Raw genomic sequence first — 22779 nt, 5'->3', positions numbered from 1 at the left:
GTGAGTGACTATCAGGATTCAAGACAGGAGAAAAAAAAAAAAAGGGCTTCCCTGGTGGTGCAGTGGTTAAGAATCCACCTGCCAATGCAGGGGACACTGGTTCGAGCCCTGGTCCGGGAAGATCTCACATGCCACGGAGCAACTAAGCCCGTGCGCCACAACTACTGAGCCTGTGCTCTAGAGCCCGCGCGCCACAACTACTGAAGCCTGCGCACCTAGAGCCCGTGCTCCGCAACAAGAGAAGCCACCGCAGTGAGAAGCCCGCGCACCGCAACGAAGGGTACCCCCCCCCCCGCTCACCACAACTAGAGAAAGCCCGCGCGCAGCGGGGAGACCGTCCCACCGCACACCCCAGAGGGCTGGTAAAGGAATCCAAGTTCTCAGTGTGTGATTTGCTGGGGTCCCCGAGGAAGGTTGTTTGCACCAAGTCCCCTGACGTGAGATGTATGGGGGGGGGGGCGGTTCTCAGGGCAGAAAGAACAGCGGGCAAGTTCCAGGGTTAGAGGAAGGAAGTGGTTCTCCACTGAGGGTGATTTTGTCCCCTCGGTGACATGTGGCAACATCTGGGGACATTTTTGGTTGTCTGGATCGGAGGGGGTGGTGGTGCTGCTGGCATCAGGTGGCCGGGGTGGGGGGAGCCCAGGGATGCCTCCTGACATGGTACAATGAACAGGATGGTCCCCCCACAGAGAGTGATGGGGCCCAAATGTCCACAGCGCCGAGCTGGACAGACCCTGCTGTATCATTTTGCCTCTTCTAGGCATTTTATATGAGTGGACTCATACACTGTGCGACCTTTTGTGTCTGGCTTTTTTTTTCCGGGTGAAGTAGAAAAGAATAGCTTTATTGCTTTGCCAGGCAAAGGGGGACACAGTGGGCTCGCACCCGCCAAAAACTGTGTGTCCCAACCTGGGGGGATTTGGTGAGGAGTTTTATAGCAATAGTTCAAGGGTGGGGCTGCTGATAAGGATTAGGGTGTGTGAAGGGCCTGTGCTCCTTTAATCTGGGCTCAGGTGGTCCCTTGATGAGCTTCTCAAGGTTACCAAACTGTGACCTTCTGTCTGGAACATCTTCCATCTGGTGGGGGGTTTTGTGCTGGTCTCAGGACTTAATGAAGCTCAGGTTCTTGATGTCTTGTCACAGAAAGAATTCAGCGAGGGACAAAGCGATAGGTAAGAAGTGGATCTATTTAGAGAGAAACACTCCACAGACGGAGTGTGGGCCGTCTCGACGGCAAGAGAGGCCTGTGTCTGCCTTCTTTCACTGCACATTTTTTTTAAAAAATGGAGGTATAATTGACATAACATTATATTAGTTTCAGGCGTACCAACTAATGATTCGATATTTGTATATCCTGGGAAACGATCACCACCATAAGTCTAGGTGACATCCATCACCACAAATAGTTACAGGGTTTTTTCTCGTATGATGAGAATTTTTAAGATCTACTCTTTTAGCAACTTTCAAATATGCAATATAGTATTATTAACTACAGTCACCATGCTGCCCATTACATCCCCATGATACTTATTTTATAACTGGAAATGTGTACTCTTTGACCCCCTTCACCCACTTCATACCCCACACCCCCGGACACCAATCTGTTCTGTGTTCATATGAGCTTGGGCTGTACACATGAAACTAACATGACATTGTAAATCAACTATACCTCAAAACAAAAACAAAAACAAAAACAAAAACAAAAACACACATACACAAAAGAAAATGGCAAAACTTTGCTTATGGACATAAAAAGAAATTCAAATAAATAAAATAATTTAAAAGATGATTCAGGGCTTCCCTGGTGGCGCAGTGGTTAAGAATCCGCCTGCCAATGTAGGGGACACGGGTTCAAGCCCTGGTCTGGGAAGATCCTACGTGCCGCGGAGCAACTAAGCCCGTGCGCCACAACTACTGAGCCTGCGCTCTAGAGCCCGCGAGCCACAACTACTGAAGCCTGTGCACCTAGAGCCCGTGATCCACAACAAGAGAAGCCACCGCAATGAGAAGCCTACTCACCGCAGCAAAGAGTAGCCCCCGCCCGCCGCAGCTAGAGAAAGCCCGCGCAACAACGAAGACCCAACACAGCCAAAAATAAATAAAATAAAATAAATAATAAATTTAAATAAATAAATAAATAAATAAATAAATAAAAGATGATTCAGGGTTGACAGCAATTCAGGAAAACAGACAATCTCATACATTGTTGCAAAAGTGTAAACTGGTAAACCTCTTCAGAGGACAACTTGACAGTATCTACATGAGCCTGGGGTATTTTTGATTTTTTTTTTTTTTAATTCCACATATCGGTGAGATCACCGAACATATTTCTGAGGTTCCTTCACCACCTCACCTAATTTTAATGACTCTCCAAAGAGGTAGGTAGGTAGGTTATACAAGAGGGGAAACTGAATCCCGGAAAGAAACCCGGTGTCACGCAGTGGCCCAGCTGGGATTTGGAGCCCGGCGGTTTGGCTCCGGGACAGCGCGGGAAACTGAGCGGGAGACTACAGCTCCCGGCGTGCCGCACGCGGCGGCGGCCGGACTACAAGTTCCAGGCTGCCCCGCGGTGGCGGCGGCGGCGGGCTGCGGGCGCCATCTTGGTCGGCGGGTCGGATTGAATGAGCCCGCCGAGCCGCGGCCGCCGTTCCGAGCCGCGCGGACACCGAGCCGCCGCCGCCGCCGCCTCCATGGCCACGCCGCCGCCCGGCCGCGCGGGCGGGCCCGCCACGCCGCTGTCGCCCACGCGCCTGTCGCGGCTGCAGGAGAAGGAGGAGCTGCGCGAGCTCAATGACCGCCTGGCGCACTACATCGACCGCGTCCGCGCGCTCGAGCTGGAGAACGACCGGCTCCAGCTCAAGATTTCCGAGCGGGAGGAGGTGACCACGCGCGAGGTGGGCGCTGGCGCCGGGGGCTCCCGCTGGGGCGGGCCGGGCTCTCAAGGTCCCCGGGGGGCTTCGGGGACGCCCTTGCGAGAGGGGGAGACTGGGGCGGGCCCTGCCCACCGAGGCGTCCCCAGGGGGCTTCGGGGGCCCCGGCGAGGGTCGCACGCTTGGTTGGGCCCCGGCCTCTGAGTGTCCCCGGCGGGTTTCGGGGACCCCTCCCGTGCGAGAGGTGGAGACTGTTTCCGGCCCCGCCCATCGAGGGGTCCGGCGAGATCTCGGGGTCCCTCGAGTGAGGGGTGCACGCCGGGGCGGGCTTCTGCCTCTGAGAGTCCCCGGGGAGGTTCGGGGGGCCTGAGTGAGGGGTAGAGGCCAGGTCGGACGCTCCCGAGGGATTCCCCAGGGGTTTCTACCCCACCTCCCCGTACGAGAGGTGGAGACTGGCGCCGGCCCCAGCCCCCGAGTGATCCCCTGAGAAACGGGTGCAGACTAGGGCGAGTCCCGTCCTCTGGTGGGTCCCCAGGGTATCTGGGGGGCCCCGAGTGAGGGTGCACCCTGGAGCAGGTCCCCACCCACCGGCGGTCTCCTGGGTGTTTCACGGATCCTATTAGTCTGGCGCTGACCAGTCCCCTGAGGGGGGTTGCCTGAGTGAGGGGTGCAGACTGGGCAGGCCCCCTCCTCTGAGGGATCCCCAGGGGACTTGGGGGGTTGTGCCTGGGGAAGTGAAGGGGGCCCTGCCTGGGCGGGGGGAGATGGGGCAGGCCCTGCCCACCAAGGGATTCGGGGAGCTCTAGGGGGCCCCTGAGTGATGGGGTGTGAGCCAGGGTGGACCCCACCCCTAAGGGAGTTGTGGTGAGTCTTGGGGGATGTGTCTGCTGGGTGTTCGGGTGTCCTAGGAGAAAATGGGAGGTTCTCGGGTCCCTGGGGAGACTGGGAGGCTCAGACCCTCTGAGGGAGCCCTAAGGAGGGGTGGGGGTGTCTCAGGGGGTGTCTCTGGGGTGAGCCAGTGGTCTCAGTTCTCCTTGGAACTTTGCAGGGGTCCTGTAATGAATCCTGGGGAGTTCGGGGATTGGGGTGGGGTTAGGCAGGAGGTTCGGTCTTTTACCAGGGCCTGGGGTGGGCAGGGGTCAGAGGGGGGGAATCTGATGTCTCCCAGGTCCCATGGGAAATTTGGGAGGCCCTTAGTTGGGCCCTGGGACCCCTTGGCTGGTGAGCAGGAGCCTAGTAGTCTGGTAGCCCCTGCCCTGTCCTGGGGGATGTGAGGGGAGGGGGAAGCATGAGTTCTTGGGGAACCAGCGGGAAGTTTTGGTGCAGACTGAGGGAGAAGGGGCTGGACAAGCCCTGTCCCCTAAGGGGATGTGAGGGCAGCTGTCTGGGGGTCCTGGGTGGGGTGTGTCCGGACTGGCTGCCAACCTAGTGCCCTCCTTTTCTCCCACTGGCGCCCCCCCCCAACCCAAGGGCAGGTCCTCAGAATAAGGGGGAGGGAGGCCCACCATGTGGTTCCCCTGTGGGCCCCGTGCAAGAGTCATGGTCTGAAGCTGGCACTTAGCGCTCTGAGCCTTGGCCTCCCACTCTGGAGAATGGGCCCAGTGACCGACTTCTGGGAGGAGAGCCTCAGGGGGGTTGGGAGGTGGGGGGGGTGGGTCATTTCTGGGAGCCACATACCCTCTGTGATCTTGGGCAAATCACTTAACCTCTCTGGGCTCAGTGCCTCTTCTGTAAATTGGAAATAATAATAAATACCTACTTTTGGGGCTTGTTTGTGGGGCCACAATGAGTTCACGTTTGTTTTGTAGAATAAAAGCAATGAAAGGAAGGACCCCTTGCGTTCTGTTGTCCCTGTTTGATGGTCCCTAGGATAGGGATGGGCCCAGAAAGTGTGGCTTGGGCATCCAAGGAGGCAGAAGACTTGGTGGCTGGTGGTGCTGTATTAGGTTGCCTGAGATTAGTTTAAGACTCAGGATCCAAACCCTGGTTTTAATCTGTGACCTTGGGCAGGTCACTCAGCCTCCCAGAGCCTTGGTTTTGTTGTCTGTACAATGGGTCTGGAGTGGCCCGACCCAGAGCGTGGCCACCTGCTTCAGCAGCGCGTGCACGTCCTCGGGATGCAGGCCCAGGTCCCCCCTGCCAGGCTGGTCAGCGCCCGGGGTCGTTCCCCCCAGCCTCTTGTCCCACCTGCGGGGTGAACCACCGTGCTGACCTTTGGGGGTGGCGGCCTAGTGGGCCTGATGGACGTGGGGTGCTGGCCCCCGCTGGATGGACGTTGTGCCCGAGAGCGCATGCAGAGGCTGGGCCTGGGGAACTTGATGTGTCTGGGCAGCTGCCGAGGCTGGTTGGGATGCAGGACGGCTGGGTGGGAGCAGGGGAGCCCGGCCCCACGGTGAGCACCCCCCAGGGCTGTGCTCAGGATCTGGGGCCACCCGGGTGACAGGCGTGTTTGCAGCGGGCGTGGGGAGTTCCCACTAGCTTGCTGTCCTAGAACTTGGGGGTGAGATGACAAATGCCCCTCTCAGCTGGACAGTGGAGAGAGCCGGTAACCTACTGGAGCAGGAGGTGGTGTGGTCATGTGGGCTGTGTGGAGGGAGTGACCTGCAAGTGGCCAGGGCTACAGAGGGGCGGGGCTTGATGGGCGGGCCAGGCAGGTTCTGGGAGCCTCCAGGGCTCAGGCTGGCTGAGCTGGGGTGGGATGCACGGAGGGCGTGGTGGGCGTGGTGTGTCAGGCCTCCCAGAGGGCACTTTACCTGTTCAGCAGCTCCTCACCTGGAAGGAATCTGCCCCCAGGGGACACTGGGTGATGGCTGGGGACATCTGTGGTTGTCACACTTGGGGGGGGGGGGCCCTGGCATCGAGGGGCTGGGGGCCAGGGAGGCTGCTCCACACCCCGCAGAGCCCAGGAGGGTCCCCCACAGAGGATGATCTGGCCCCAAATGCCATTAGTGTCAAGGCTGAGAAGCCACTTAAGGAATCCTGTGATGATGCAGTTTAAAATGTTGTGAGTGCACTGTGTGCTCGTAATCAATCCGAAGGGTCCAGGGGCATAAGGTAAAAAGTCAGATTCCCAGTCACAAGCCTGGGCTGGCCACTTGTAGACTCTAGCCTTTCCCATCGGAAGTCAGATGATGCATCTTCTGGCCGGGTGAGCGGTACTGGGGCTAATGCCACGTGCAGATGTCACTGGAGGGTTTCTGGGAGGCTGGGGGCTGGCCAGATTTCTGTTTGAGAAGGATCATGGGTGCTGAGGGGGCAGGAGTGGGCCAGGGAGGGAGGGGGGTTCTCCGGGGAGCCTCCCCAACCGGATGTTGAGTTCCTCTGGGCTTCGCTTTCTTCCCCCTTGCTGCCCAGGTGTCCCATTGCTGCGGGGGTCGGGGGGTGCTCCCCAGGTGGACCCCGGGAGCAAGAGCTGAGCTGGGCTCTGGGAGTTTGGGGAGGGCCAGTGTTTGGCTGTGGTTCTCAATCCCAGGGCAGTTTTGTCCCCCAGGGACGCAGGCAGGTCCTCACAGGGTAAGTCTGGGACCCCAGGAAAAGGCCGCCTCAGGTGACGTGAACCCTGCTCCTCCACAGCAACACGTGCTAACACATTTGTTGGGATTCCTCAGGCTCGGCGATTGTGCAGCACCGGCCGTAAAAGACAGAACTAAAGGCCCAAGCTGTGCCCGGGGCTCCCACAGGACTGTCCCAAGTGTCACAGTGCAGGGAGGCACAGGCCTTCCCGGAGAACCCCTGTTCACTGGTCTGAAAGAGACTTTGTGACATCGGCCGTCTGCGCGTCCTCCTCTAGATAGAATTTTCTGCATCGTTCCAGTGCTGTCGATTGGGTTTGGCAGATGCTTTCTGGAAAGGGCTGGAGTTGTTCTCAGCTTTGTGGGCTGACAGTTTCAGGCTTGAGCACTCAGCTCGGCCGTTGTGGTGGGGAAGCTGCCCCAGGCAGTACATGGAGGAACGTGCAGATTGCCTGACAATAAAGTTTTATTTATACACACTGAAATGTGCATTTCATATGGGTGCCTGTGTCACGAGATACCTTTTTCTTTTTTTTTTTTTTCACCCAGCCAATTTAAAAATATAAAAACCATTTTAGTCCCACAGGCTGGACAGAAACAGGTGGTGGGCTGGAATTTTGGCCCCTGGGCCTGAGTTTGCAGCCCTGGCTGTAGAGGACTGCCTTACTAAGACACACAGATGGGTGTGCACACGCGCACACATGCCCAAAACACTGTGAGAACCTAGCACAGACACACCTCGGGTCATTGCGCTGCGCAGACACTGCATTTTTACAAATTGAAGGTCTGTGGCAACCCTGCCTTGGGCAAGTCTGTTCCCTTCGGGTCTCTGTGTCACATTTTGATCCTTCTCCAGATATTTCCAGTTTCTTCATTTGTGTTATTTGTTATGGTGATCTGTGATCAGCGACCTTTGATGTTACTATTGCAAAAAGATTACAGCTCGCTGAGGCTCAGGTGACAGCATTTTTTAGCAATAAAGTATTTTTATTTTTTTAAATTAAAAAAAATTTTTTTTAAATTTTATTTATTTATTTTTTTGGCTGTGTTGGGTCTTCGTTGCTGCGCACAGGCTTTCTGTAGTTGCAGCGAGCAGGGGCTCCTCTTCGCTGTGGTGTGTGGGCTTCTGACTGCGGTGGCTTCTCTTGTTGCGGAGCATGGGCTTTAGGCACGCGGGCTTCAGTAGTTGTTGCTCACAGGCTTAGTTGCTCCGCAGCATGTGGGATCTTCCCGGCCCAGGGATCAAACCCATGTCCCTGCATTGGCAGGCGGATTCTTATCCACTGCGCCACTAGGGAAGTCCTAATAGAGTATTTTTAAATAAGGGCTGTGCATTGTTTTTCTTGCCACAAGGCTATTGCACAGTCAATAGACTACAGGATAGTGTGAGCATAAATTTTTTTTTTTTAGCTGAGCCATGTGGCTTGTGGGATAAAGATCCGTTCCCAGGGATCAAACCCACGCCCTTGGCAGTGAAAGTGCGGAGTCCTAACCACTGAACCGCCAGGGAATTCCCTGGGCATAACTTTTTTTTTTTTTTTTAATATTTATTTATTTATTTATTTGGTTCTGCCGGGTCTTAGTTGCAGCAGGCAGGCTCCTTAGTTGCAGCTCGCCAGCTCCTTAGTTGTGGCATGTCGGCTCCTTAGTTGTGGCATGTGAACTCGTAGTTGCAGCATGCATGTGGGATCTGGTTCCCTGACCAGGGACCAAACCTGGGCCCCCTGCAGTGGGAGCGCAGAGTCTTAACCGCTGCGCCACCAGGGAAGTCCCCTTGGGTATAACTTTTATATGTACTGGGAAACCAAGCAATTTGTATGACTCGCTTTATTGTGATACTCGCTTTATTGCAGGGGTTCAGAACGGGACCCTCTGTGTCCCTGAGGTCGGCCTGCTCTTTAACAAGACCCCCGAGAGTCACCCAAGATGGCCTAGGGCAAGTGAGGCCCTCGCCTTGGGCAGGGAGTCTAGCAGGACACCCACATTCTTGCTCACGGAGATGAACGCACGATGTATTTTGAATTGCTCGAGCTTACTTGGGTCAGTGTTAGGTGTACAGACAGAGGTCGAGGGTGGTACTGGGTCCCCATCAGTATCTCATGTCAGTGTGTCTCACAGCTCGCTCTCCGACAGTGCTGCATCACCTTAGCTTTGCTCAGATCTCCTGAGCTGGCCCACCATCCTCTCTGCCCCAGGACCCCTCAGGACCCCTGTGACATCCAGGTCTCCCGTCTCCTGGGCCCCTGTGGGCTGTGCTGGTTCCCCACCTTTCCTGGTTCCTGGGGCCCTGGGCAGCTGTGAGGTGGGGACAGGAGTGTCCCCATTGGGGTTCATCTGGTGTTTTCTCATGGGCAGGCCGGGTTAGGGGCGGGAGTGTTACCTTTTTTTTTTTTGGCCACCCCACGTGACACATGGAACTTCCCCAACCAGGGATTGAACCCACACCTGCTGCAGTAGAAGCGCAGAGTCCTAACCACTGGACCACCAGGGAAATCCCCATGAGTGGTATCTTAATGGGATATTTTAAAAGTCAAAATTAACGCTGACGTCCACGGTGGATAAGCGTCAGGCGTACGTGCAGGATCTCGTGCTGGGTTTCCTGCCCCCTGAGCCCCAACAGTTTCTGTTCTGATCTCGCCTTGGTTTCCTGTCGTGTTGGTCCATCTGCGCCCCTCGTGCCATGAGGGGAGGCTGGAGAGACAGGGCCCCAGTAGGAACCCAGCCTGTGGGGCCGGAGATCTTATCTGAGATCCCTGCCTAGGTGCCAGGCCCTCCACTGGGGTTAGGAAAGTTCTGGAAGGTGACATGGGTGGGGAGAGAGGGCAGAGACACATCCCCCGCGTGTCCCCCTCTCGGAATTGCCCCCAGCGGACTGCTCTGCCCCGTAACTTGACAGGTCAGGAGAGGGCAGTGTGCTGTCCTGTGCCTCAGTTTCCCCATTTGTGAAATGGGGCTAAGAGCCCGTACCCCCGCTACCTGTGGGATGAAATGACCAGGAGTGCTGGATTGAGGTGGGAGAGCCAGGCCCCAGCCGGAGAGGGTGGGAGTCTGAGATCAGACTGGCTGTTAAATCCCACCTCTTCTGGATTTGTTCTGATCTGCCTGGGACGTTCCGGTTTGAACCCTGAAAAATCCCACATCCTGGAATCCCCTCGGTCCCAGGCAAACGGGGATGGTGGTCACCCAACCAAGTGGCAGGCCCTTGGCAGCTCCCCTGAGCCTCGTCAGCTCAGGGGCCTTTCCTGTGCAAGGGAGGGGAGTGACCCTTACAGGCCTTAAGCTGACCTCCGACCCCTGGCACAGACACTCACTGCCCTGTTGTAGTTTTGTGGGAAATGGTGCCACTTTCAAAGCCAGCTGCCTTGTCACCCTCTGTCTGCCTTCTGTGTCAGCCCCCGAAAGTGTTTTAACCACTTCATTGCGGTATAATTCCCATCTCATGAAGTTCACCCAGTTACACTCTGCTCTAAGTTCAGGAGTGGTTAATATATTTAGAGCTGTGCAGCCATCTCCCCAAAGGAAACCCCTTCTTGGGGAGGGGCGAGATAGGGTAGGGGATTAAGAGGAACAGACCATTAGGTATGAAGTAAATAAGCTACAGGGATATATTGTACAACACAGGGAGTATAGTCAATATTTTTTAGTAACTATGAATAGAGTATAACCCTTAAAAATTGCGAATCACTGTGTCGTATACCTGTAACTTATATAATATCGTACATCAACTATATCTCAAAAAAAACACAACAAAACAGAATTGCACTAAAAAAGAAAAAGAAGAAGAAGCCCCGTCCCCATTACTGGTCACCCCCTCACCCTCCTCCACTCCCTTGACATTAACCCACTCTGTCCCCGTGGGTCTGCCTGTTCTGGACGTTTCCCATCAATGGAATCACACCCTGTGTGTCCTTCTGTGTCTGGCTTCTCTCACTGAGCATCGTGGTCTCAAGGTCTGTCCTCGTTGGAGCGAGTGTCAGGGCGTCACCCCTTTTCACAACTGAGTGGTGCTCCCATGTGTGGAGGGACCACATGCTGTTTATCCGTCATCTGCTGATGGGCATTTGGGTTGTTTCCACTTTGGGGCCATTAGGAGTGATGGGGCTGTGAACGCATGCGCATGGGTCTTGTGCAAGATGTGTGTTATATCTCCCGGGTAGATGCCTGGGGGTGGAATTGCTGGGTTGGTGGTTGCTCTGTTTGTCCATCTGCGGAAACGCCAGACTGTCTTCCGTGGTGGCTGTACCGTTTTAACCCCCTGGCCACGCGTGGAGGTGCCGATTCCTCCCTGTCCTCACCCGCACTTGTTATCGACTGTCGTTTCCACGGTAGCCATCCTCGTGCGGGGAGGTGGTGTCTCACTGTCCAGATATTTGTAAACACGCTCACGGCCCTGTGCCCCTCGGCGTGGGGCAGGTGGGGCAGGGAGGCTGACGGGAGACCTGAGGTGTGTGCCCAGCTGGCAGGTGCGACCTAGCGGCGGCCAGTGATGGGGGCCAGTGACCTGGGCAGGCTGGGGTGGCCCGGGGCTGGTGGGGCAGTGTCAGGGTGAGCGGGAGCCGTGTTGGTGGGGAAGGGTGGGCTTCACCTCGGCCTGGCTGTCCCCCCAGGTGAGCGGCATCAAGACGCTGTATGAGGCGGAGCTGGCTGATGCCCGCCGGGTGCTGGACGAGACGGCCCGGGACCGGGCCCGGCTGCAGATCGAAATTGGGAAGCTGAGGGCCGACCTGGAGGAGGCCAACAAGAGGTGGGGCTGTAGCCGGCGTGATGTCGCCTGATTCCGGGGCGCACGGGGGGCTGGGGCAGGGGTTGTCGCCCTGTGCGAGGTGGCGGCTCCCATCTGAGCGGGGCCCCCGGCTCGGGCAGCCCTCCTGGGAGTGGGCCATGTGGGTTCTGGGGGCCGCTGGGGGGGTGGGGACGGCCTCTGTGGCCTGGCCCTCTGGCCGCCCCGTCTAGAGCCTTTATCCCCCAATATAATTTGGCCCCAGGAAGAGTTAAAACCCAGCAGCTCTGCTGGGACTGAATCCCTGGTAGCTGGTAGTCCTGTGCCCCCCCCTTCCCCAGAGCAGGGGTGCCCCAGGTCACAGAGCCCAGCCTGGGCCCCCGAGTCCCCTGGGGGCGCTCACGTGGGAAGCCGGGGGCGGCGGGTGACCTTCTCTTCCCGTTCTCGAGCACCATCTCCCACCTGCTCCCGAGTAAAAGGCTCAGGAAATTTGGAGGACAAGGCGGTGCTGGTGGTGATGGTAGCAGAAGGAACAAAGTGATGTAAACTCGACGAGTGTTTAGATAAAGGACCCCGTGAGGGACACCAGATCCCCTCCCCGCTGACGGCGACCCCAGCAGGTCCTGGCTGGCATCACCTCCGGTTACAGGGGAAGCTGAGGACGAGGTGTGGGGAGGAGTCATCCATGGTCCCTCGGTGTGGCAGGGACCGGGGCTGAGGCCTGGACCGGGGCTCCTGCGTCCCTGTTCATAGTCGCAGCAGCAGCTGACTGCCACCTTCACGTTTGCAGCGTTCTTTTTCATTTTTTTCTAATTAGTAGACTTTTTAATTATCATTAATAGAGATTTTTTTGTTTTTGTTTTTGAGCAGTTTTAGGTTTACAGGAAAATGAGTGGAAAGTACAGGTTTCCCCAAATCCCCCTCCAGGGTCCCCGATGATGACCACCTTGCAGTAATGGTTGTGCCACTTTGTTAGGATTGAAGAGCCAATGTTAATACCTTCTTCTTAGCTGAAGTCTGTAGTTGACGTAGGGCTTCTCCCTTGGTGTCCTGCAGTCTCTGGGTTTGGACACATGTACACTGACTTGCGTCCACCATCATAGTATCACACAGAGTAGTTTCACTGCCCTGAAAATCCCCTGTGCTCCACTGACCCATCCCTCCCCCCAACCCCTGGAAACCAAGGATCCTTTTACTGTCCCCACGTAGCTCTGCCTTTTCCAGAATGTCCTGGAGTTAGAATCACTGTGTGTCGCCTTCTCAGACTGTCTTCTGTCACTTAGTGATGTGTTTCTGGTTCCTCCGTGGAACAGAACAGAGAGCCCAGAGACAGACCCACACAGTATAGTCACCTGGTCTTTGATGAGCAGCAAAGGCAATCTGTACACTTTTAAAACAGCCAGGTAAACTGGATATCCCATCAATTTATTACTTTTTTTTTTTTTCCCTTTTGGCCATACCTCACGGCTTGCGGGATCTTGGTTCCCCGACCACGGATTGAACCCATGCCCTCGGCAGTGAAAGCGTGGAGTCCTAACCACTGGACCACTAGGGAATTCCCAATTTATTACATTTTTTAATTAAAAAGGGACTTGAGCTTCTTGGAGAAGATTAGGAGAATTCTGGAATTCCCCCAGCCCCTCTCAGCCCCAGAACCTCCCAGACACCTTTAACCTGCGTGTTGCTCCTCGTCTGGGCCGAGAGGTCACGTTTCTTTGTGCTTATCGGAGTCATAGATACTCCCTGGCGAGAAAGCAGATAATGCATTTAATTTAAAGAGAAAAATGAAAGTCTCCATGAGCCTCCGCCCAGACAGAATCTCCGAGGCCGGTCTGGTGCATTTCTTTTCCACCTTTTTAAATTTAAACTCAAGGTGGACGCCGTCAGACAACAGAAGGCTTTCCTGAGCTCGAGCCTGGTCATCGATGGCACCTGTGTCGTGATGCCGTCCCAGCCCCTCGGCCGTGTTCCAGGCTCCTGCGACAGCTTCGGGTAGCAGCTGTGCCCGCCGTCGGGCACCCGGGCTGGTGGCTTTTACTTTGGCCCCTGCTCTGGGAGGACAGCTTCCCAGGCTGTGGGCACTCACATCCGCAGGTGCTTCGTGCGACAGCCTCGCTTCCCGCTCTTCGGCTCAGAGCCCTCGCAGACAGGTGTGGGTGGCACGTGACAGCGAGCAAGGTGAACCTCCTGACAGGTTACAGCCAGTGCTTTTCTTTTCCTACCAAATGTATCACGAAAACCCTGTGATGATGGAAACGCAGGTGGTCGAGTGGAGGAGTGACAGGCCGGGTGCTCCCGCCTAATCCTCCAGGAATTAGGGCTCCAGGGGAGGACTCTGCTTTCGTGCCTTGAAGCTGTTAAGAAGCAGGCACTTAAGCCAGTGAGGGCTGCTGGCACCCCTGCTTTCTGGACCATTCTGTGTCGTTCTGTGGAACCCTAGAATGGGGTGAAGATGTCTAGAAATCTGTCACGTTTCCTGATCCTCTGCTCCCGTCGCCCTCGCCTCATGGCTGACCTTGACCTGCCCGCACACCTCACCCCAGGCCTCTGCATTCTGCTCTGCCCGACGCCCCGATCCTGCCAAAGACAAGGCCCAGCCCCTGGCTTCACGGCTCTGGCTCAAGGGCCACGCCCAGCAGCTCCTGCCCCACACACATCCCTCCCCTCCCGCTTCATCCAGCCTCGGAACACGCACGTTCACGGCTGAGGGCAGCAGGTTGCACTGCTGTCTGCACCCATGAGAAAGTTCTCCGTGAGGACAGGGGTGTTGGCAGATGTATCTCTAGTGTGAGGACGGTCTTTCCATGAAGCTGGTCCTCAGGAATGATGTGTCAAATGGTTCTAGTTTCCCCAAACCCTCCAGGGATGTGGGGTTTGCAACCCCACGCCGTGAGTGGAATAACCAGGACCGTGTGGCTTAAGCTCAGGAATGTGGGCTGCAGGGCCCCCAGACCCTCATAGAGGCCATCGGTGCAGCCCCTGCACAGAGCTCCTGTGAGGACGGGGTCAGCCTGGAGGCTGAAGTCACTGGACTTTATGCCCCGTCGCCTCGAACTGGTGTGGTGTTCCCAGTGGTTGTCACCCAGGGTGGTCCTGCCCCCAGGGGACACCGGGCGTTGTCTTGGGGGCGTCTGTGGCTGTCAGGACCAGGGAAGGGGGTGGGCTGCCAGGGCTGCGCCACCTCCTGCAGTGCCCACCGGGAGAGACCCTGGGTGGCCCCACTGCCGCCGGGCACTTGCACTTCCTTGGTGGGGAAGTGCGCAAGCTGTCAACCCCAAGGAGGTTTAGAGCAGCGTTCAGAAACGTTCCCCCTTTTTTAAGAGTTGTGTGTTAGAAAAGTCTATTTGGCATCTTAAATATTTCATGTTGGAGATAATTGTCCGTTAGAAGCTGGGCAAGCCCACCTGAAACAGCTTAAGTTTACAAATGAGATCGACTTTTCAAAGGCTGAGGTTTTAATTTGTTACTTTAATAAATTATACACAGGGAATTCCCTGGTGGTCCAGTGGTTAGGACACGGCGCTTTCACTGTCAAGGGTGCGGGTTCGATCCCTGGTCAGGGAACTAAGATCCTGCAAGCCGCACGGTGTGGCCAAAAGAAAAAGTAAATAAATAATACATTAAAAAAAAAAAATCAGAGTTCTCCTCTAAATGACCCTTCCTGTGCCCAAAAGTCTTGGAAAAGGACATGAAAACCCACGTCTTGAGGGTTATTTTGAGCGGCCGGCGGGGTCCCCCTGGTACAGAGTGGGTTTGAAGATGGGGCACCTTTGGTGCCAAGAAGTGAGGGATGCTAGGTCGGGGCCCGGGGCCCAGAGGTAGACATGAAGTTGGCCTTGGGCACCGGGGCTGCCTGCTAACTTCTGCCCCTGACTTTCAGCGCAAAGAAGAGGGAGGGCGAGCTGACGGTGGCCCAGGGCCGCGTCAGGGACCTGGAGTCCGTGTTCCACCAGAGTGAGGCGGAGCTGGCCGCCGCTCTCAGCGACAAGCGCGCCCTGGAGAACGACGTGGTGGAGCTGAGGGCCCAGCTGGCCAAGGTAACTGTGGGTGGGCTGCAGGCCCCTGAGGACCGCGTGCTGAGGCAGACAGCGTCACCAGCTGCTTGTTCCACGTCTCCAGGCGGAGGATGGGCACGCGGTGGCCAAAAAGCAGCTGGAGAAGGAGACGCTGATGCGTGTGGACCTGGAGAACCGCTGCCAGAGCCTGCAGGAGGAGCTGGCCTTCCGCAAGGACGTCTTTGAGGAGGTGGGGCCCCGCCTGGCGGAACCAGGGTGCTCCCTCCTTCCTGCGTCACCCTGATGCCCGCCTCTATCATCACGTGGCCATCTCTCTCTGTCTCTCCCCTGCTCACCTGTGTCTTCCAAGGACACTTGTCCTCGGATTTAGGGCCACCCGGATAATCCAGGATGGTCTTGAGACCCTTAACTTAATCACATCTGCAAAGACCCTTTGTCCAGGAAGGTCACACTTGCAGGTTCTGGGGACCAGGACGTGGACACACCTTTTGGGGGGGGCGCAATTCAGCCCCCTGCAGACCCTCCCCTGCCTCCTCATCTCTGGGCCTCGGGGCTCCCCGGGCCCTCCCACCTCATCACAGCCCATTGTGCTGTCATGGTGCAGAACAGAACCCTGGGGGCTGGGCCACTTCCCGCGCTCACTGCCCTGGAAGAGCGCTGGCGGGAAGGGTGGCCATGCAGCCGCAGAGCGGCTTCCAGCTCCAGCCAGGCCCCGCTCCAGCCAGAGCGGCCAGGGGCGCCAAGCGGAAGCCCACATCTGTCAGGGATCCCGTGAGGAGGCCGCGGGGGGCTGGAGGGTCCCTGAGGCGGGCCTGGGGTGGGGGTGGGTGTTCGGCCAAGGTTCCACCACGCTCCTTTGTAAATGCGTTTGGCTTTCTTTAGAAACAATTCCTATTGTTCCACAAACCGGTGCCAGAGATGAGTGACTGATGTCTGTGGAGTGAGTTTCGTCCGAGGCCCTGAGCTCTGGGGCTGCCCCCCCTGCCCTTGACTCCACCGCTGTCTGGTCAGCTCCTGACACATGTGGCCGGGGCATCTGTCAGCTGGTCACTGTCTCGACCCACTGCTGTCCTATCTCGGACCCCAGACACCTGGGATGGGCTCCATCAGGAATTCTTTTTTTAAATAACATTATTGAAACATTCCCATACCAGAAATCTTTCAAAGTTTACAATTTAAACTGGATTTTAGTCCATTCACAGAATTGTGCAGCCATCACCGCTTAATTCCAGAACATTCTGTCACCCCCTAAAAGAAACTCTCTACCTGTTACCATTAGCATTCCAGTTTTTTTTAATATAACAAAACTATTTTAAAGTATACAACTAATTTAATGAAATTTAGCACATTCACAGTATTGTGTAACCATCACCTCTATCTAATTTCCAGAACATTCCATCACCCCAATAGAAGCCCCGTCCCTATTGGCAGTCACTGCATCCCCCTCCCCAGCCCCTGACAACCACGAATCCACTCTCTGTGTCTGTGGTTCTGCCTGTTCTGGACGTTTCCCATCAGTGGACTCGCACGCTGCGTGTCCTGTGTCTGGCTTCTCTCACTGAGCATCGTGTTCTCAGGCTCCATCCACGTTGTAGCGAGTGGATGTCAGGGCTTCACCCCTTTTCATGGCTGAGTGATGCTCCTGTGTGTGGAGGGACCCGTGTGTTGATCGGCCGTCAGCTGGGAGATGCTGGGCGGCCGCTCATCAGTGGTTGTGAATTGTGCCGTGTGGTGTGAGCAGGCGACCTGGCCCCTCCCCAGAGGGTCACGGTTGGCACAGCCAGCCCCTGGTGGGTCGGGGACGCTGGTGAGCAGGCCGGGGCGGTGAGCACGCGGCTGTGTCCCCAGGAGGTGCGGGAGACGCGACGGCGACACGAGCAGCGCCTGGTGGAGGTGGACAGCAGCCGGCAGCAGGAGTATGACTTCAAGATGGCCCAGGCGCTGGAGGAGCTGCGGGCGCAGCACGACGAGCAAGTGCGGCTGTACCGCCTGGAGCTGGAGCAGACCTACCAGGCCAAGGTGCGCATGCGCGCCTCTGGCGGTTTCCCCCCGCCCCCCACCCCGCCCAGCCCCGCCCAGCCCCGCGGGGCTCTCACGCACTCCCGTATCCCCGCAGCTGGACAACGCCAAGCTGATCTCCGACCAGAACGAGAAGGCCGCCAGCGCCGCTCGGGAGGAGCTGAAGGAGGCCCGCATGCGGGTTGAGTCCCTCAGCTACCAGCTTTCCGGCCTCCAGAAGCAGGTGACTCGCCAGAGCCCCCTGTTCCCTCCTCAGGCCCTGTCCCGTCCCTCCTGCCGTCGTCGGTGCGGGGAAGAGGCCCGGAGGTGGCCGGGCTTCCCCCTGTGACGCGCGTGGACCCCGCCCCAGGCGAACGCGGCTGAGGACCGGATCCGGGAGCTGGAGGAGACCGTGGCCGGGGAGCGGGACAAGTTCCGGAAGATGCTGGACGCCAAGGAGCGGGAGATGACGGAGATGCGGGACGTGATGCAGCAGCAGCTGGCCGAGTACCAGGAGCTGCTGGACGTCAAGCTGGCCCTGGACATGGAGATCAGCGCCTACCGCAAGCTCCTGGAGGGCGAGGAGGAGAGGTGGGCGCGGCGCGGAGTGGGCGGGGGTGGGGCGAGCGTGCTGTCCTGGGCAGGGCCAGCTGCACCCCCCCCCCCGGCCCCCAGTCACCCCGCGACCCCGCCCCCAGGCTGAAGCTGTCCCCCAGCCCGTCGTCGCGCATCACCATCTCGCGGGCCACATCGAGCAGCAGCGGCAGCAGCGTGTCCGTGTCCGGGCGCCTGGGCCGCAGCAAGCGGAAGCGGCTGGAGGTGCAGGAGCCGCTGGGCACGGGCTCCAGCGGCACCGGCTCGGGCAGCAGCGGCAGCAGCAGCTTCCGCCTGGCCCAGCAGGCCTCGGCCTCGGGCAGCATCAGCATCGAGGAGATTGACCTGGAGGGCAAGTTCGTGCAGCTGAAGAACAGCTCGGACAAGGTGAGGCCCCCACCCCACCTGTGGGGAGGCCCGCGGGTCTTCTCGGAGCCGTGGGCCAACGCCCGTCCCCTTTGCCAGGATCAGTCTCTGGGCAACTGGAGGATCAAGAGGCAGATCCTAGAAGGGGAGGAGATCGCCTACAAGTTCACGCCCAAGTATGTGCTGCGGGCTGGCCAGACGGTCACGGTAGGTGGCTGCGGAGAGAGCGGGCAGGATGTGAGGTGCGGCTGCGATGGGGTGGGGGGACTGGGGTGGGGGTGGAGAGCATTACAGGGATGGAGCCCTGGCGCTGAGAACAGCTGCCTGCTGTCACAGATCACCTGTGTGCCAGTGTTTCTTCATCCGGGCTTCCCTGCAGCCCTTGGGAGGGCCTAAGGGATGTGCTGGGGGTCCATGGTGGAGGTGGGGCTGAGTCCAGGCTGTCTGGGCTGTCTGTCCAGGCACTGGTGAGACACATAACAGTCAATAGGCATGGACTCTAGGGCTTCCGATTCCAGCCTGGCCTATTTGCCAAGATGAGAGCCCTTGGTCACTGTGAACCTCAGTCTCTTCCATGTCCTGGTGACTACCATCCCTAGCCAGGACCCAGTAGGGCCAGAAGGATTAAACGCCCAGGGCATCGAGGGAGCCTGTGATAGAGGGCTGGCTGGTGGTACATGCCACTGGGACCGGAGCTGACATTAACCGGAGGCCCTCCTGTGTCCCCAGGTGTGGGCAGCCGGTGCAGGGGTGGCTCACAGCCCCCCGTCCACGCTCGTGTGGAAGAGCCAGAACAGCTGGGGCACGGGCGAGAGCTTCCGGACCGTTGTGGTCAATGCTGATGGGGAGGTGAGCACCTCCCTCTGCCTCGGTCCTGGGGTCCCTCCTGGGGTGGGGCCTTGGCCAGCAGGGCAAGTGAGTGCAGCCTGGGCCTGGGCCTGGGCCTGGGCATGCGAGCATCCTGACCACCTCGCCTGTGGGCTGGGCCCCCAGCACCTGGGGTGGCTGTCTGCAGCTGCTGTGTCGTCTCGCATAGGAAGTGGCCATGAGAACCGTGAAGCAGTCCTCGGTGGTGCGGGAGGCCGAGAACGGGGAGGAGGGTGAGGACGAGGCGGCCGAGTTTGGAGAGGAGGATCTTTTCCATCAGCAGGTAGAGGCTCCCAGGCGGTACGCGCACACACGCACGTGCACACGCCTGTGGGCCCTGTTTACGCGGCTGCCGTGGGCACCACCCAGGTTTCGCCCTGGCTCGGCCCGGCCGCAGAGCTCACAGCCAGAGGCAGGCCGTGGAGCCGGCTGCTCTCGCCTCCTGGGCCTGCTTGTTGTGTGGACCTCAGGGTACTGGCCCGGGCACCCTGGGAGTGGGGTGTTCAAAGCCTATTGCATCTCAAAGTGACTCTGGTGCAGCCCCGAGGGTTCTCAGCGAACCCCCTGTTACCACATTTCCTCCAGAGTGGGGTGCTGGTGACTTAATAATGGCTTTGGGGGGAAGGTGGGGAGCCAAGGAACCACACTGAATGAGATATAAGTGCAAGACTCTCCGGGTTCTGAAACAATTGTACCGTGTTCTGTAGCTCAGAACAGAGATGAGGGAGACATGGAAGGTTCTGGAACAGGGACCATTGAGGCTGGGGTCATCTTGCTGGGAGCTGAGCTTCTCATGGTGGCTCAGGCCCTGCCCCAGTCCAGCCCCTCCTGGAGGGGGCTGGGGGCCACCAGCTACCTTCCTGGCCTCCTCACTGGTGCCGTCCTTCCTCGCAGGGGGACCCGAGGACCACCTCTCGAGGCTGCCGCGTCATGTGAACCGAACATGCCTCATCACACGTCTTTCTTTATCCAGGGCCACTGAAAACTATTTTTATATCATTGGCTTCTTTAGTCCTTGGTACATTTCTAGAGAGTTTTTAAGCAAACTGCCAGAGCGTGGGGGTGGGTCTCTGCTGAGCTTTCCTGTCGCTGGGTTTCCCTGGGCCCTTCATCACCACTGTCCAGAGTGTTCAGTGCCCCGTTCTCACCTTTCGGTTGAGTTCAGGGCCCAGGAGCCGAGTGGCTAGCGGCCTTTGGGCTGGGAGTCCAGGGGGCCCGTCCACCGCTTCGGTCTCAGCTGCAGCCTGGGGTCAGGGCGGGAGAGGAGGCCTGAGGTGGACAGAGTGGAACTGCGCGTAGGAATCCAATAGTTGTTTGTTTTATTAAGCTTTTAAAATAACCAGATTCAGAATCCAGGTTCTGACCTGGTGGGGGAAAGGGGCACCCTGTGGAATTTTGGTGGCTCAGCCAACCGAGCACCGGAACAAGGGAATCACAGGCATTTACCATCAGGCCTGGGCTTCGGGGTTTGTCACAATTTCTGCTCTGCTCTCAGGAATTGGGGTGCGCGGGGTCGGCCTCCTGGCTCCCTCTCTGCTGGAACCTCATGTTTCTGGGGTTTTCTGCAGTTGAGTTCCTCACCTTACGGGGATGATTCCGTTGTAAGGCTTGTCCTCAGGTAAGCCTTGAGGGGACAGGTGTGACGAACTCGGAAACAAATGCCTTGGGCTCCAGCACTACGTCCACCTGTAACCACCGCTTCCCACCCTCCCGTCGGAGGAGGGCGACTTCAGGGCGAGACGCTGGACTCCCCGTTCTCCGACTCTGTGCCTTGTGCATGGGGCACGCTGACTCACGTGTATTCTTGGGCATATACTAATATCCCGGCTTCCTCTGTAACTTCTTGCTGAAGTGGTGTTTCTGAGACAGACCTGCCAGGGCCAGTTGGCCTCTACGGGATGGCTCCAAGTCACGGTCCAGCTTCTGGCTGCCTGGAGGCCCCCTCCCTGCATCAGCTTACCTTCGACGCCTCTGCCACGTAGATACACAGAAATTATTTTTTTAACGGATATTTATTTTTTTACATCGGTCAGTACACACATTGCCGGGATCCCACCTCAGAGGCTCATTCATGCCAGGGTCACCAGGACAGTCCCCCGAGGGGGTGGCAGTGGGGGGCCTGTCTCTGTGGACTCTGAGGCCCCAGACGGCAAACTTCTTTCAGAAAGCGCAGCTCAAGTCTTAAAAGACGCAATACTGAGCCATGGAGGTGGCCTGCCCCAACCCCAGGCCGGGAGCAGCCCATCTGCCTCCTTTCCCTGGGAATCATGGCAACAAGGGCCCGAGGCCTGAGCCCCAGGCCGGGAAAGTGCCAGTGGCCGATAAAAATAAGCTGCTGCTGAGTCTAGAATCTCCTACAGACTCTGGCTTTAAGTCCGAGCATCTTTCCATGGCCACCTGGACCGCGGGCTGTTTCCCCTGTGGAGGGAGACATCTCTTACCAGAACAGCTCCTCGGGGACGGGGCAGCCCCTGGAAAGCGTTTCTTGCCCTGGCAATGCGCCTCCCCCCGCCCCCCAGTGTGCACTTGCCCAGGAGTGCTTGCAGGCCTGTGAGGTCGCAGGCTGTCTTCCTTCTCCCAGACGTAGCAGGAGCTGAGGGAGCTGTGAGGGTCTGGGGAGCCTGATGAGATGCTGGGAGAGTGGGGCTAGGTGGCCCTCAAGCAAGTGGGAACTGCACTGGCTGCATCCTTCAAGGTATTTTGGGAGTCTCTGGGGAACAAAGGTCTGTCCTGGAATTTGGGGCCTGAATTGCTGAAGTTTTGCAGGCTGGGCTCGAGGACAGGAAGGAAGGGAGAGGGCCCCACCCTCCCTGCAGGCCCAGAGGTCCCGAAAAACAGCCCAAGGGCTGCCCTAGTGCCTGCAGAGCCCCCAGGCTCACTGGTAGGGGTTGTTCCCAGCAGCTGAATTTTCTTGCCTGCTTGAGATCTTGGGTGGAGCCTGGAAGTGGCCCAGACAGGCGCTGGGATGCCCTTGGCTGGTGGAGGGAGGGTGCACTGGACTAGTGGCCACTTGTGGCTGGAGGCTGGTGACGGTCATTGGTAATCAAGTATTTGAAAACACGGAGCAGAGTCCAATGTTACAATGTCAGCCAGGGCCTGGGAAATCGAATTTGCATATGTCCTTAAACATACTTAACTTTAAGCCACTTAAAATGATGCAGAAGCGATTCTTTTTTCTAAGCCCCTGTCATGTGATGAGCACTGCGGGGATGTGGCCGGCAGGAACCAACCCCTGGGAGACACCAATGCCTCCCCCCGCTCCCCGCCCGCGGTCTGGGCGCTCAGCTGTTTCTACAACAGCCAAGCTCAGACTTGGGCTCGTTTTTACCCACACCATCTACCAAGCAGTTCTATTTATATCAGCATATCCGAGCTGGGACTGACATTCCTCAAGGACATTAAAGCTACTGGAAAGGTCTTAATTCTGAGCCCGAAAGGTATCATCAGCACTACATGCTAGTGGGCTCGGTTTCAAGAACTCGGCTGTTTAGACACGTCTCAGAGATCTGTTGGTGATTTTTATGATGCATGCCAAACGTGTGGTCTTTTGTTCTCTCCGAGGATTTGTAATACACGTTTTATGACTGGAAACTTTTTTATACAACACTCCAATAAACATTTTGGTTTTACATTCTCCCTCTGAGTCTACTTCCACGCCAGGCTGCTGAAGCAGGAGCCCCAGCCCCTGAGTGAAGGGGGCGTCTTAGGAGCCTACCCTCTGACCCCACGGCCCCCTAGTTTTCTGCATTCTTTTTTTAAATTTTATTTATTTATTTCTATTTTTGGCTGTGTTGGGTCTTCGTTTCTGTGCGAGGGCTTTCTCTAGTTGCGGAGAG

At 57.4% G+C, this 22779-nt stretch overlaps 1 protein-coding gene across 2 annotated transcripts; it reads left to right on the top strand.

The window, feature by feature from the left end:
* Positions 1-2581: 2581 nt before the first annotated feature.
* Positions 2582-22579, top strand: LMNB2 (lamin B2). 2 transcript variants are annotated; one of them, XM_057541159.1, is made up of 12 exons: positions 2582-2894; positions 10990-11126; positions 14983-15139; positions 15222-15347; positions 16967-17137; positions 17235-17360; positions 17487-17707; positions 17815-18097; positions 18176-18283; positions 18806-18925; positions 19113-19226; positions 19838-22579. In XM_057541159.1, exons 1-12 carry the CDS (start codon positions 2622-2624, stop codon positions 19877-19879), a joined length of 1878 nt encoding a protein of 625 aa, XP_057397142.1. In that variant the 5' UTR covers positions 2582-2621; the 3' UTR covers positions 19880-22579. The 2 variants fall into 2 exon arrangements, with proteins under 2 accessions (XP_057397142.1, XP_057397143.1); XM_057541160.1 differs by lacking the exon at positions 19113-19226.
* The last annotated feature ends 200 nt before the right edge of the window (positions 22580-22779 follow it).

The sequence above is a fragment of the Balaenoptera acutorostrata genome, chromosome 2 (assembly GCF_949987535.1).
Source record: "Balaenoptera acutorostrata chromosome 2, mBalAcu1.1, whole genome shotgun sequence".
Classification (NCBI taxonomy): Eukaryota; Metazoa; Chordata; class Mammalia; order Artiodactyla; family Balaenopteridae; genus Balaenoptera; species Balaenoptera acutorostrata.
This window is presented reverse-complemented; position numbering and strand designations above follow the sequence as displayed.